The 16,052-nt window shown below is 37.9% G+C and overlaps 1 protein-coding gene across 1 annotated transcript in view; it reads left to right on the top strand.

The window, feature by feature from the left end:
• The window catches only part of GBE1 (1,4-alpha-glucan branching enzyme 1), a 122,934-nt gene that overhangs the window by 40,002 nt on the left and 66,880 nt on the right, over window positions 1-16,052 (top strand). Inside the window, exon 4 of the mRNA XM_080613102.1 lies at window positions 15,362-15,487. Within this exon, the coding sequence (XP_080469228.1) occupies window positions 15,362-15,487 (126 nt within the window). The remainder of the gene's footprint in view (window positions 1-15,361; window positions 15,488-16,052) is intronic.

The raw sequence follows: 16,052 nt of genomic DNA, 5'->3' as shown, positions 1-16,052 counted from the left end.
TCTATGATTCTGTAATTTGTGTAATAGTAGTAATATATTTTCAGGGCTCCCATCAACTAAACTAGCATGCTATAAAAATCCTCATTTTTCTGCTGAAAATCAGCTTAGGTAAACAGGAAATTTGCTGAAACAAAGATATGCATAATGCTCTGGAAATGGTTTCTTGATATGTATGAAATTATGGGTGAAACAGTAATAATTGTTCAAGGACAAGAGAGCTGTGTCATAGACCAGGAAAGAAAACAGTTGTCTGCAACTCTTAATACAGTGATTATGCAGTAATGTGTGAGGCTGCAGGATGGTTACTTAATATTTTCCATGTTTTTGAGATGTAAATAGGTTAGATTTTTTGATTGTTGCTAAATTTACCTTTTATATTGTATCTGCAAAACAATTGATCTCATCTTCTGTAGGATATTCTGTGCTTAGTGTAGAGATGAGAAACTCTACACTAAGTTTCTCATGAGTTTTCATGTACTGATGAGAAGTACTGATAGTTATAAACATAATAGCAAAGAGCTGATACTCTTAAACATGTTTGGAATAATTTAAGATGATTTTTTTGTGCCTCTTGCTATATAAACACTGGTTTTAATTTTGAAGTATGGTTCTTATAGTACCTTTTCCATTCACCATTTTCTTTGAAATATAAACTCCATAAAGCAAAGATTGCAGTGTGCATAATTTGTTCAGTATGCAGAGTTTTTGGCTACTGATCACTCTTGGTACTGATGCACTGGTAAGATGATTTGCTGTGGTTCTGTCATTGCTCTGAGTCTTCTGAAAAGCCATCAGTCTCCTGCTGGCAGAGCAGAATGTGACTTTGTTTTCCTCTCTTTGACTTATTTTTAGTATTTATTATTTTAGGCTCTTTCACCCTTTAATTGTGCTTTTACATGGTCAGTTTTAAACAAAGATGTATGTAGTTGTCTCTGCCAAACAGACTCATGAAGCTGGACTGTTCTGTTTGCCTGTGAGAGATTTGCTTATTTATTTGCTTATTTATGTAAGTTCGAAGATTTAGAATCATAGAATAGTTAGGATTGAAAAGGACCTTAAGATCATCTAGTTCCAACCCCCTGCCATAGGCAGGGGCACCTCACACTAAACCATGTCACCCAAGACTGTTTCCAACCTGGCCTTGAACACCACCAGGGATGGAGCATTCACAACTTCCTTGGGCAGCCCATTCCAGTGCCTCACCACCCTCACAGTAAAGAACTTCTTCCTTATATCCAGTGTAAACTTCCCCTGTTTATGTTTTAACCCATTACCTTTGTCCTATCACTACAGTCCCTAATGAAGATTCCCTCTTCAGAATCTTTATAGGCCCCCTTCAGATACTGGAAGGCTACTATGAGGTCTCCATGCAGCCTTCTCTTCTCCAGGCTGAACAGCCCCAACTTTCTCAGCCTGCCTTCATACGGTAGGTGCTCCAGTCCCCTGATCATCCTCATGGCCCTCCTCTGGACTTGTTCCAACAGTTCCATGTCCTTTTGATGTTGAGGACACCAAAACTGCACACAATACTCCAAGTGAGGTCACACAAGAGCAGAGTAGAGGGGCAGGATCACCTCCTTTGACCTGCTGGTCACGCTCCTTTTGATGCAGCCCGGGATATGGTTGGCTTTCTGGGCTGCGAGCGCACACTGAAGCCGGCTCATGTTCATTTTCTCATCGACCAGCACCCCCAAGTCCTTCTCCACAGGGCTGCTCTGAATCTCTTCTCTGCCCAACCTGTAGTTGTGCCTGGGATTGCTCCGACCCAGGTGTAGGACCTTGCACTTGGCATGGTTAAACTTCATAAGGTTGGCACCAGCCCACCTCACAAGTGTGTCAAGGCCCCTCTGGATGGCATCCCTTCCCTCCGGCGTATCAACTGAACCACACAGCTTGGTGTCATCGTCAAACTTGCTGAGGGTGCACTCAATCCCACTGTCCATGTCACTGACAAAGATGTTGAACAACACCAATCCCTGAGGGACACTACTCGTTACTAGTCTCTAGCTGGACCTTGAGCCATTGACCACAACTCTTCTTGTGCGGCCATCCAGCCAGTTCTTTATCCACCAAGTGGTCCACCCATCAAATTGATGTCTCTCCAATTTAGAGACAAGGATATTATGTGGGACAGTGTCAAATGCTTTGCACAAGTCCAGGTAGATGACGTCAACTGTGCTACCCCTGTCCCTCAGTTCTGTAGCCCCATCATAGAAGGCCACCAGATTGGTCAGGCAGGATTTCCCCTTAGTGAAGCCATGCTGGCTGTCACCAGCCACCTCCTTGTTTTTCATGTGCTTTAGCATGTCTTCCAGGAGAATCTGCTCCAAGATTTTGCCAGGCACAGAGGTGAGACTGACTGGTCTGTAATTCCCCGGGTCATCCATCTTCCCCTTCTTGAAAATGGGGCTTATATTTCCCTTTTTCCAGTCATCGGGAACTTCACTTGACTGCCATGATTTTTCAAATATGATGGATTTTGTTCATGTAGAAGCTGAGAATATTTAGTTGTCTGTAGATGGAAATTACTATGCAGATTGCAGAGCTAACATTTAAATACGCAGGGACTGTTGTCTGTGAGCACTAGACTAGGCAACAAACTATTTCTTTTCAGTAGTGAAGGTAGTCCCTTTTTTGCTTTAATAAGGAATGATCCAAAAATAACAGGTTTTAAAGCTGCTTTTTTCCAATATTATTCTGAAATATGTAAGTTAAAATAGTCAACTTCAGACATTTGTGCAGTGATTTGATTAATCTGCTTGGGGGAAAAGTCTCCTCCAGAAGGCCCTTACCTTTATCTTCTGTCTCCACTGTTTTCATCTTTAGTTCTATGCAAGTGAATGCCAAGTTCTGAAACGGTGACAAGGTCATTCCTTTTAAATAAGTAATTTCTAAGCCAGATTGGGAAATGGATGGAGTGTGGCTGGTGACACTAATTTAGATCAGGTCACAAAATATTTTTGTAGGAAAATGAATGAGGAGCAGAGGTCAAACATTCACAAGTTTTCAATTGTAGTGGACTGTCTACTACAGCTCTTCAGGCAGTCTTCTCATAAGTAAATACAAACATTGAAGAAAGTGAGTAATTAAAAAAGCTGATATAGATCTTCTGATACGTTTCTGTGTGAAGGAATGGATGCTTATGATGGTTGAATGACTCCCTTGTGGATTATGACATCCAGCTACAAAATGTTACCTGCTAGAACAGGGTATTTTATTTTTTTCCCATGGATCAGTTGGGAGCTTAGAGTGAGTGAAGTGAGCAAATACAGTTGCTGTTATGACTGTGTGATGCTTGATTTTCTCTTTTCTGCCTAAACTTCTGGCAGATGTCCTGAACTGAGTACAGATTGAAAAACAAACACCAAAAAAAACACACCCCAAACCAAACCGTGCTTTTCATGAATTAAGTCACTTTACCCCTGTTTCTTTATTCTAATGGGTGTAGTTATAAAGACGGTTTCTTTAAATGTTAGCATGCTTGTCATTCTAACAGTGATGACAGTTGGGGGTGGGTATCCTTATCTTCTCTCATGGTTGAAAATAACCGAATTCTTACTTTATTGTCAGTATTCTTAATTAGCTTTCCACAATATAAAACAAGCTTTTAGGGAAAATTAGCATGGGTAGGCTTCTTCAGCAAGTCTTGTCATGTGCTGTCATATGCATACAGGAGTTTAATCAGTGTTCCGCTTTGTTCTTTTACTGTTTATTTAGAAGTGAGTTTTACAACTGCTTAAAAATGCCTGCAGATTGAGTTTCACTGAAGTCCATTAGATGCTAATTTTGAAATGGCATCAGTGGAGTTTAGGTGTGGAGACAGTATGGTAAAAATTGAGATCTTGGGGACTTGTTTAATATTCTTGATAGGAATACCAGGGAACAATACAGGAAATGCAGATTAATCATGGTTAGAAACACCTAAAAGTACATTTTGTATCCATGGGATGCTGGGGAGAGGGAAGTTAGTTATAAAGAATATTATTAAAACTTAATCCTTAGAGTTTTTACTACTCTATCCTATACTTCGTAGTAGATCTGCATGCTCTGTTGTTAACTTGCAAACCCTGAAAAGGAATCAAATATGGTGAGCAGGTAGGTTAATTAGTGTCAGTGAACCACTGTTAGTAAAATTCATCAGGTGTAATTACTGTCACTGACAAAGTAGATGGTGTTGCAGCTGACCCTACTGATCAGGAAGTCCAGCAGCATAGTATCAGACTGGCTTTGAGTTCAGGTCTCATGCGCTTCAAGCAGTCTGCAGTCAAAACGTGAAGGTGTTTTTTAATGAGAATGCGAAAGCCTGGGAAACTTTAATAATAGGATAATAGGATAGCAGTTAGGATTCTAGGTATAGAAGTGTTTCTGTGGCATAAGATGTAAATGGAATCATAGAATGCCTAGTTGGAGGGGAGCTCAAGGATCATCTGGTCCAGCCTTTCTTGGCGAAAGCCAGAGGCTAGCCAAGAGCACCCTGTCCACTGAATTTTAAGTGTCCAGTATTGGGGAACCCACCACTTCCTTGGGACATAATTCCTGTGACTGAGTGTTCTCAATATGAAATAGGTTATGTGCAGTTAGACAACTTTTATAAAGGGAGCCCCAAGTACCACTAGCAGAGGAATAAAACTTTATTTCAATGAGAAGCTTCCTGAGGAATTGTTTACTGGTTTCTTACATTAACAAATATAACAACTTTTAATGTTTCTTGTCTTCACCTTAGCTGGGGAATGGGCAGTATCCTTGCTCAGTCTGTTAAGTTCCATGTCACTTAAATTTTGTGTCTTAAAACAGTGCATAGGCTGGAAATAAAGTCACCAGGTCTGCTGAGTTGAACAGGTAATGAAATAAGTGTTCTGCAGCATCATGGTATGTAATCTGTGTGCAAGAAGAGCAGACGTGGCATTCCTGGAATTTTGAACTTTAGGGAACAGGACTTATGACATCTGGCATATACATTTCTAGCTAACAGTGGTGCTGAATAGGAATTAAAGCACTAGTTAAATCTGTGGCAATACCCTTCATGTTTCATTACTTGATTGTAAGCCATGACCCTTCAGCACATTACCATAAACTAATCTGGGTTACAGATTAGGTTGGCTAGTAGGAAGAATTGTTATTTTATTGGGAGGTAAATGGTCTCTTGACTTTGCCTGTCTGGATTTGTTAAACAATGTGCAACTAACTACTTGTGGATTCATAGGAGAGGTTGCAGCAATGATGACGCATTGTAATGCAGTGGACTTTTGCTCTTTGGAGACTTTTCCTGCAGACTGAGCTCAGCACTTCAAAATATCCTCGTTCAGTTATTTTGGCAGGCTTAGTTCTCTTGTGACTGCAAGATTGCACAATTCTTTGGTAGAAGGTTTTGCTATTTAAAGATACTTTCCTTTGAATTTATCCATACAGAAGACTACTGGCTTCTATTAATAGTTGGTGTCTGTTAAAGCAAAATGTGGGGCGTTTTTGGAGGATAAGGGAGAGAGATTTTAAAGAAGGGGTCTTGAAAAGGAATTTGAAGTCTTAGAGTACATATTAAGTATATATGAACATGGCTCTCTTTTTTAGGGGAATTGTTTTGCTTTGAAGATAGGGCCACTTATTAGGTAAAGCCTCTGACACTCTTCAGTGTAACTTACTGGTATGTACTTCCTAATTTTCAGCTGTATGGATCTGTAATGTTCAGAGAATATTATAGGTGAAGGAGAAAGTGGAAGATAAGCTTTGGATTTATTCCACAGCTTGGATGTCAAGTCTTGTCAGATAGTATCTGTACTGGCAACACAGCCAACATCAGAGCTGTCTAAGAAGGAATTCCCTGAGTCATTATGATAAAGCATTCAAGGGATGTTACTTTAGAATGTCACAGAGCAGTTAAGTTAATGACCCTAACAAGACATGGAGAGGGTCAAGTGAGCTCATCCATGATGGATGACCTCAGGACAGAAGGAGCACATACAAGATGATTCTCTTCACTTTTTTTATTCTACACCAAATAGAGTGTGATCTAATATGTTAGGTACTCTTGAGTTGTTGAGCAGGGAGAGGGCAGAAGAAGGGGCTGTGGGCTACCCCCATTATAAGAAGACATTATAATGGAGCATGTTACAGGAAGTGGAGGGTGTTGAGCATAACCTGACTCATCCCCAAATGATGTTTCACCATCAGTTTGCAACAACTGTGGATGGGGGCATAAAAAAGCAAGCATGCTATTCCACAGCTACCCAATTGCAAGGTGCATTATGCAGCCGTTGTCCTTTATACAAACACTTAATAGTTGAGGATAAGTAATACTTAATGCTTGGTTGCCCCTATTACATACTTCAGCAGCTTCTTTTCTACTTGACATGGCTTTAAACAACTGTAATAAGTTACACTTATTGAGTGTAATGTGCTTGATTATTATGGTTGCTTTTCAAACCCCAAGCCTCTCAGTTACGTAATACATATATGAATGCTTTTCTATTATGCTTACAAATTTTTATCGTCTTTGAGCTACATCACTGTTGTTACAGTAACTTGATTCTGGTTAAGTCACAATGAGGGGGAAAAGTATTTCTTGAACTCTGTATTTTAGATTCCTTTGACTTACTAATTTGACTTCTAAAACTTTGATCAAAACTTAGCTTCTAGACTGACAAAGAATCTTGAATGCTGTCCTGCAGCATTCAACCTGTGGTGGTTCCCTTTAGTAAAAATAGACTTATCCCTCAATAATGCCACCTTTGTGCAGCTAACAGTTATAAAGCCCATTGTTACTTGCTTTAGAAATTAAGGTACTTTTAGGATAATTAAGCGAAATTTTGTCTTTATACTTGTGCCTGTTGAAATCTACTAGGAATGTTTCTATGTGGTATTGCTTTTATTTTTAACAACCCTCCTATGGTTTCCTGGATTTTAACAGTTTGATTTTACTATTGGGTTTTTATCTCTACATAGGTATGTATTTTTATAATGCTAGGCTACTATCTCCATTATCTGATTTTTCTTATATTCAAATAGATATAATGGATAATATAGTATTTTCTATATTTTTATTAGCGTTTTCTGATTTATGTTAGTTTTCAAAGAGAAGCATGGGAATGGAAAATAGAGCAGAAGGTTTCCTTTTCAATCGGATATAGTAAAGTAGCTAAATGCATTCTTAGGTTCTTCATTCCAATTGGAATGCATAATTCACAAATGGAGCCATGTCTCCCTCTTTTGGAAGATTAAGGCATGACTTCATGCCTTTTGCTCCTTTTATATCTTGATTTTTATCTTTTATTATAGTTTATTTTCTCTCTCCAGGGGAGAAAGGGAGGGGAAAGAAGGTGGAATTGTGAACAAATATGACATGTCCCTAATAAGCTTAGAACCTAAAGGCTGATATTGTGATATATTTACAGCTAAATAATCTGCACAGCAAATAGACCCCTCTCCAGTGGTTTGTGAAGCACACAGATTCCTCCCTTTTTTAAACATAGAAACCACCTGAGAAGTATTGCTGTGTGTCCAATACCTCAATATTTTTTCAATATTTGATTTGAATGCTTGTCCCTTTAATAGAAATAGATTTCTTTTCCAGAAATTTGCTTGTGAGAAAAAAACATCCAAACAAACTCTACAGTCTCGGCTGACTTAATTTTGACAGTAATCTTAATCTGTTGAAGAAAAAAGTTGGAGAAAGGGAGAGTTGACATAATGTGACTCCAGTGTTCTCTTGCTTTTTCTTTCCAGTTAACCGGTTTGCAATTTAGGAAGGAGAACAGCTTGGCAGAAGCAACACACTGTCCATTCTTTCAGAAACTTCTTTTCAAGGTTTATACTCAATTAGCTTGTTAGGAAATAAGACCAGTGACTGTAAGCACCTTAATAGATACGCTTGAATTCTTCTGGGTGTTTTGAAGCGGTAGTAATAGAGCATGGTAAAGTCTTTCAGTGGAAGGTAAGTACTGCAAAAATCACCTGTATTCCATGCTTCACCCTGCACTGATTTAGGTGGAGGATTCTTCCTCCTGGCTAGGGGAAGCTGAAGTTTGGAGCAACTTATGATCCCTTTTCCTCCTTGCTGCTTCTTCTGAGCTTTGTTAGGCAGGGCCATGCAGTAGCAAGTGGAGTAAGGCACTGGTGAAGAAGCAGTGTTTGCTTCTTCATTCTTTACCCTCTATTTCTGAGACTATTAAAGAGGGAAGTGTTTTGTCTGGTCTCTAAAAATCTGTCAGGTTGAATGAGGCAATTCCAGAATAAAGCTCTTGATTTGGGATAGAATAGCATTGGTTTTGTCAGGGTTTTGTATTTTCATCTAAATCTTTAAAGCAAACTGTAACACGCAGAGAAGTCTGAATCCTGGTCCTGAGTTCTGTAGCAGGTTGCATTACCTTACTTGAAAAGTGTTCTGCTGTAATCCCATGTATTAAAAACAAATGTACAACAACATTGCCTCTAGACTCCAGTGCCTCTTTTACAAACCAGTATGATTTGTAGGAAGAGAATGGTAATAGTTGCAGTGTGGTTTCCTCTGTGTGAGTGGGGGAGATGGGGGTGGTGGGATTTTATTTTCTTTTATAAATGGGCTCAATTTAGGTCACCTCTGGCAAAAGATCATCAGAATTGTGCGTTCTGTCCTGGGTGCTAAATTCAGATATGCTTTGTGGGAGAAAAGTACACAGCTGAGGTGTACAGGAAGAAAGATATTTTCAGATGAGAGTAAAACTTCTCAGTTTCTGTAGCAACTTGGGGTTGAGAAAATGGTGAACAATTTAAGAAGAAACAAACGTGATCTTACAGCAGAATTGTTTTGGTGACTTGAATGCAGGAACTGTCTTTGAAGCTGAGCTGCATTTAGGAAATCAAATCTAAGACCAGGTTTTCTTACAGCAGCAATGTGTCCTGAGTGAGCTTTGGACAGATTAATTGGTTCAGCTCCTTTTGTATTCTTGTGCATTTGTAGTGCTTTCTCTGGGTTACCCTATATTTGCAAAAGTAAAAAGGTAAACTTTTCTTTGTCTACAGTGTATATTACACCAAAACCCATCTCAATGTACCAGCAGTTGTTTTCCTTCCTGTGCACTTTACAACTGAGGGAGGAAAACACTTTGTTTAATTTCTAATAAATTTCATGCAATGAAAAAAAAATTAGTTTCAGTATTGCAACATCTAACATAAACTTCCTGGAGTTGCTAAGACCTAATCCTGACATGCTGTTAGGTTTTGGGTTGACCTCTACTTTCAAATCAGGTACATGTTATTGAGATGAGGAGGTGTTTCCACCTGTGTTCTTGTGGCTTTTACACTTGGATAATTGTGTTTCAGAAATGAATGACCATGAAGCTAATGAAATACTATAAATTGTAAAATATTGCAATAATAGCTTGTTGCCCTTATAGAAATAACAAGTCACTGACATTTCCATGTTTTTATTAAAGCTAGTCCACTCTCTCATTATGTTAGCTATTGTTGGTTTGATGGCCAATTTAATTTCATTGTTGTATTAAAAGCCACGTATACCAACAATCATTCCAAGTGCTTTCAAGCTATTAAAGTAATGAAATAATAATACAGTGTTTCAGAGCAGTTTATTGGCTTGCTCATATTCGTCAGCTATCTAGTTATCACCTCATTTTCCTTTCCCCAACCTGAGTATAAATGGCAAACCACTATATGACAGATGTCCTGACTTGCAAAAATACCAGTCCTAGTTTTTTATTCTTAAAAAAAAGGTCCTGCAGATGCTAGTTTTAAATGAAAATAAATATAAAAAGATAAGGAACTATCAAGACAGCATGGCTTCTTTTTGTAATTATAATTTGTGACCCTGCATCATCATCATCAGTGAAAATAGACCAGACAACTTACAGGAAAACATCATAATTGAAATCAGTGTTCATGCATGGAATTACAGTCTGCTTTAGATGCAGCAACTGAAAGCTAAAGGAGTGGATGCTGAGCAGAGAAACTGATCTTATATGTAACTGAATTTTTCTTCCACACTGTTCTGAAGATCTGTGTATGTTTTCACTAGAAAATGAGGTAACCGAATGGAGGTGATGGGAAGAGGAGATGAAAGTACGCAGACACAAAAAGAAAGGGGATGTTCATAAACATATGAATTTCAACTGTGATATTTTGTGGCCTGTTACTGCTCAGTTTCATTTGTCATAACAATAGCAGAACCATCTTAAGCTCTGTTCTACACACATGGGTTTACACTTTGCCTAAATTTGTATTTGTGGCTAAACTTTTACAGTTGTGTAGACTTGCAAAACTTTCAGGCTTTTGATTGTTATAGATAACTTATAGTGTGGCTTCTGTCTGTAAAAGGCCAAGAAAATTCGCTGAGTCACAGTAGGTTGGAAGTTGCCCGAATGTAGGTCCCAAGTTTTCCTTTAAATGCCCTGAGACCTCTAGAAGGAGTTGGCAGGTGTGCTGTATGTGATAGGGAAGACCTATGCTGTTTTGGAAGGTCGGAATAGTGGGATACCCAAGAGCCTCAAAAATTGAGGCCTCTGAATCTCACTTGTCCTGCGTTGGAAGAACCATTAAATTAAACCTGTTTCAGCTTCTGAATTGTTCCAGTGTGTTATTGCCTTTTTTATGTGACGCTACACAGCCATCAGAATGATGGTTGCTCCTTAACTGTAATAAATGGCTTTTGAGAGTTTTAAGCATCATCAAAACAGACCCATAAACACTGTACTTGTTTTTATCCTACAGCTTACTCCCCATTTCATAATTTCCCTATATTCTAGTGAAACAGACATGGAGTGTGTTGTCACTTGATTAATGGAAAATGTAGACAAAGGACATTTCTTACCTTTACATGTAAAAGATAAGCAGCTTGGGTTAAGCTCTTCACTTTGTATTGTTTTACGATAGTACTTACATGAATTGTATATCTGTGCCATGTCCATTTTTAGAGTAAGTTTTGATGCCAAATTTTGAGGGATGTTTTCTTTCTGTCTTTGGCACTTGCTTATTTGTATGAGAGCATTTACTTGGCATACTGATTCTTCACTTGGAAGAGAGAATCATACGATATTCAAAGGTCATCAGTCGTTTTGAGGTTTTATGTATTATTGTGTGAATGTATTTATCACTAGAGGAGGGGGAAAACCCCGAAATTTTTCAGGTGAGGTGTATTTAGTGTTGATGTAAGCAAATCCTGCATGACTAAGTTTGAGTTCTCCAGTATCTTGAGTTAGAAGTTTCCAAATGCCCAGTGGCTAAGTGGTGTGTTTTAACCACAGCTGGCAGCTAAGTACCGCGCAGCTGCACACTGCAGGCTCTCCTCATCTGTCTTTGGTTTTCTGTCCTCCTAAATTTGGGCAGTGTAAATATAACTCTTGATACATAGCTTTATTAACTTAGCTTTGGCTAGTTCTTAACAGTTTAAACACACAAGTTGAGGAGGAAGACGTATTATTTTGCCTAGGAAACTTAGATTTTCTTTCTCTCCCTGCACTTACTCTCTTGCTGGTCACTACGGAAAACACAACATTACTTCTTCTCCCTGACAATTTTATGTAACTCATGTTTGTAAGCATGACTTAAATCACAAAGCTGAAGAAAGCCAAGGGTAAGCCATAATGCAAGTACATAACTGTAATATCAAAACATAACACTCCTTTGTCATTGATATGTGTATTAAATGCCTACTGCAGAATTTCTACATACCATGCCTGATTGTTTACTAAGTTTAACTATGATTTCTTTTTTCTAGCAACCTTATCTGTATTCTCTGTATTCTTGAAAGCCAACATTATGTACTCTCTATGTTCTTAGAAGCCAGCAAAAGTGCAAAAAAAACCCCTTGATAATAGAATCAGAAATAGTGACTGTTTTCACATAGGATTTTCCTTAAAGCTCAATGAAGTGTAGAACAAACAGGTTAGCTGTTGTTAGAGGCTAAATTTCTGCCAGTTTGTGTGGTCCACTTGACAAATGCATTTCATGCTGTCATAGTACATGTTTTTAAAGCTTTATTTAATGGGGGCTGTAATGTTTATATAAAATGGCATCATGTGCCTTGTGTATGTTAAGGAAAGAATGGCGACATAACTTTAAAAAACTAAGTGAGTAAATCCCAAGGCCCATTTAAAGAAGCCTATTTAATGGACATCATGATTTTATATATGTTCTTTAGAGAGGATAAAGTAGAATAATGTAAACTCTGCTATAAAATGTTAATGAACTAAGTGCTCTTAGTCTGTGCATCATAACTTTTAAGAATTTGAAATGAGTGGAGGAAAAAAAAGGCAAATTTGGAGCTAAAGTACAGTATCTGCTAGATAGACTCATAGGTACTTTGTCAAAAGGGCTATGTAATGACTATATTGAGTATTCTTTATGTGTATATAACCTGTAGCAGCAGGTGCAGAGTACACATTGCAGCTACTTTTTATATCTGAACACTTCAGAGAAAGGACCACAAGTAATAGTTTGGGGTTAATGGAGCAAGAGTTGTTTACCTTTCTTTCAGTTTTAGATTTGTGTTTTATATTATTACTGCTTTTATTACAGCTTTCATTTATTTGCAATTACTTCAAGAAATGTCAAAGCAAAAACAAGAATGGAAGCTCTTGGACCACTTCCATTATTTATTTTTGTCAGCTATGGGCTGAATTGCTATTTTTTTGGGGTGCCATTCAACTTTTAGCCGGTTTTCTTCTTTTTTTGCTCATGCCTCAGCTAAGCATGATGGTGTGGGAGTTCTGTCTCAAGAAACATTAGAAAATACTACCTGAAGTCTTTTTGCTAGTAACTTACCTTTCTACAATATCAGGAGAGAGGAATAAGTTGGCTGAGTATAGAGCTTGATAGTAAGGAAGGATTCAGTAAATGGGATTCACATACACTTAAGGTTTTAGGAAGCGTAAGAAATGAGAATGGAAATTGTGAGGGATTGCTTGATAGAGGTCTTAAGGAAACTATGTTAATTATGCTCATGTAAACCAGAGAAGAATAGGATTCAACAGGATTCACCAGCTTTAGTGTAATAATGATATGAATTTAGATTAAGTACCTTATATTTCTTAAAATGTGTATCACCTCATAAGCCTTTGCAGTATAAACTGCACTAGAATGTTAGTAAAAGAGGAATGCTGACATGAGTAGCTAGGTATGGTTATGATATGCAGTAATTACCTTATTTCTGCAATGGGTAAATTGGGACAAATTAATAGAACAAGTAATAGCATTACCAGAAGTGTAATATCAGACAGAGGAGATAATATTTATTATTTTAAGAGTAACTTGCAAATTGTAAATGCTGTCAGCCAGGAGGATCTTCATAGTGTTCATGTAATTTGCAGAAATACCCTTTTGGCCAGCTTTGTTAGCATAGTGAACAGAATAAATTTTCCATGCAGTTATACAGTGTTTCAAGTAACTTTTTCTCAGCTTTTACTAATTAGGTGGTCTGTATTTGTTTTCTATATTCTTATTCCTTCTTCTATTATAACCAGTTTTGAGTTGTTAGAGTTACAATAATATGTACTGAGGGACACAGCCATCATACCTCCTTGTGTTACCAACTTCCATTAAACCACTGCATATACATATTTTTATCTTACATTGTGTGGTTGGGTTAAGGATGCAGATAATGAATCAAAATAAAGGAAATCACTTGCCACAGGTGAAAAGGCAATTATTGATAATTGTCTTTTTCTAGAACATGTGTTAGGAACTGAGAGCAAAGAAAAGTCACCTTGTGAATAAAAAAAAGGGGGAAAAAAAAAAGCTTAAATCCCCTGCTTTTCATGTGAAGCTATTCACATATATATATATGTATATATATATTTATTTCTCTTTCCCAGTCCCCCAACAACTGAACCTGAAAAACAACCATCGGCTTCTTAACAAAAGGGGAATGAAGAATTTCAGGGCTTTACTTGCTTGTACATTTCTTGGGTTTAAATTTGCTAACCTTCTGTGATTTGTTTTAGTGACAGCCAAAATACTGGGCAGAACCAGTGTGGTGCTGTTCCTTTTGCACTGAGGAAGTGGGGAGGTGCAGTGTGGGGAGTTAAGTGAGATGGAGCAGGTTTCTTTCTGCATTTCAACAAGAAAGGACTAACAATAACTGGCTTCATACAATTACTGCATCAGATATAATAGGAGGAATACTAATAGTGATTAAGTAACCTTCAAATGTTGGGCAACCTCCATTAGCATGGCATCAGACAGAGCCCTGGTAGATTTTCCTATGGCATACACATGTGAACAGAACATGTTCACATGGGAATTTCTTACTGGAGTTTAAGACAAAGGCAAGGCCATATGGGTGGTATAGTTGCTGGTACCAAGGTGGAGCTGCTGCCGGGTCCCTCTGTTGTGGCTGAGGTTGTCCTGCACCCAAGGGGTATGTGCAGCACAGCATGGTTCTGTTGTCACCAGCTTCTAAATGTGCAGTGCTCTTACAGTCAGCAGCATAACCCTTTCCACCTCTTGATTCTCAACCCTTTCCCAGAGGGATTTTACAAGTTACAGATTGCATTAATTACTCAGTAGAGCACCAACTCCTCAAATATGTCTTCTGCAAGGTCCCCATACAACATTAACCTAGAAATTGTTTCAATTTTGCTCTTGTGCAGAGTTATAATACTCCAAAAGAGCTCTTAGGTTTTTGTGTTTGCTCACTTTCTCTGGTGAAGTTTTATGAGTTTTTTTGAAGGAATTGAAAGGAATGGTCCTTGTTAATCTCTCATTATAAAATAGAGAAAACCAAATATGGAAAGTAGAACAGCTAACACTATTTTGTCATTCGAAGGATGAAGGCATCCAGAAACAGAAAGGCAGCAGAAGAAACCCAGCAATTTAAATTTTACTCTCTTCCTTTTTCTTGACCTGAAAAGTGTCCTGTGCATTTTGTGTTGATCTGCAGTTCTGGTTGATGTGATATTGGTTAGGGCTCATAGAAAAGAAGGGGGAATTGAGATATTAAAATTGGTTTGCCTGGATTGTTTGCCAAGTAAACAAATCACAGTTCTCATCTTGATGGCATTATACTGTCTATATGGTGCTATATATCTGTTTAGATTTATAAGAACTTGGCAGGGAAATAGCAATGACTGCCTAAATTAGGGAACCTAAAAGTAATCCGTTTGAGAAGGCTCTTTCTCACATTGCTTATGTGAAGCTTATACATATATATCCTCACTTTTCACCTCATGCTCATGAACATCACTCTTGTGTCTGATATGCCTGGTTTGCTATCCCTTTGCGAATCATCTGTGAACAGCATCATTCTTTATTGACTTGTATTGTATATTTGTGTGTTCTTTAAATTTCTCTGTACTTTTTCATTCTCTGCTATAGTTTACAAAGGAGGTTTTATATGAATTATATGTGACTGCATGCGTATGTTTGGGTTATTCTATAGGTGGTGATTCGTGCTCAAAATGGCGATCTCCTTTATCGTATTTCACCTTGGGCAAGATACGTAATCCGTGATGAAGACAAAGTGAATTACGACTGGGTACACTGGAATCCACCACAGTCGTATATAGTAAGGCTTAATTATTATTTTCAAAAGGTGTATAAAACAGTGTATCCTGTCACCTTTGTATCCTTGTCTGGAATAAAAAGAGTTGTTCCATAAAAAGAAGGTAGCAAATTAATTAAAATAGCTACCTGAGAAGTGAATGATTGTTATTCATGCCTTTGACAGAAAGGAGTTACTTTAATGAAGGATATTTTTGAGCTACTCTTTCAGTCTCCCATAGAGTATATAAGAAAAATTGCTACCCATTGAAGTGGTATTTTAAACTTAGCTTTCCATATGCTAGGCAAGCTCAATAAGTATTCCAAGACTAGGTGGCCCTTCCTGGTCCAGAGGAGAGCAGGGAATTAGTAGAACTGGGTTTGAGTTAGTTGCAAATGCAAAGTTCAATACTGCAATAATAAGTCAATGTCTTATGAAGTCAGGATAAGCTTTCAAAAGTAAGGTGACCATATTCCAGTCAAATCCTAGTTTCTTCTTACTGGGAAAATCCATTTGTTGATTTTAAAACTGTCTTAATTCTCTGTCGTGGTTTAAGCCCCGGCTGTAAATTAGAACCACGCAGTCTACT

Source organism: Psittacula echo, assembly GCF_963264785.1.
Source record: "Psittacula echo genome assembly, chromosome: 3".
NCBI classification, from domain to species: Eukaryota; Metazoa; Chordata; class Aves; order Psittaciformes; family Psittacidae; genus Psittacula; species Psittacula echo.
The sequence above is the reverse complement of the archived record's forward strand: the minus strand, read 5'-3'. Positions and strand labels throughout refer to the sequence as shown.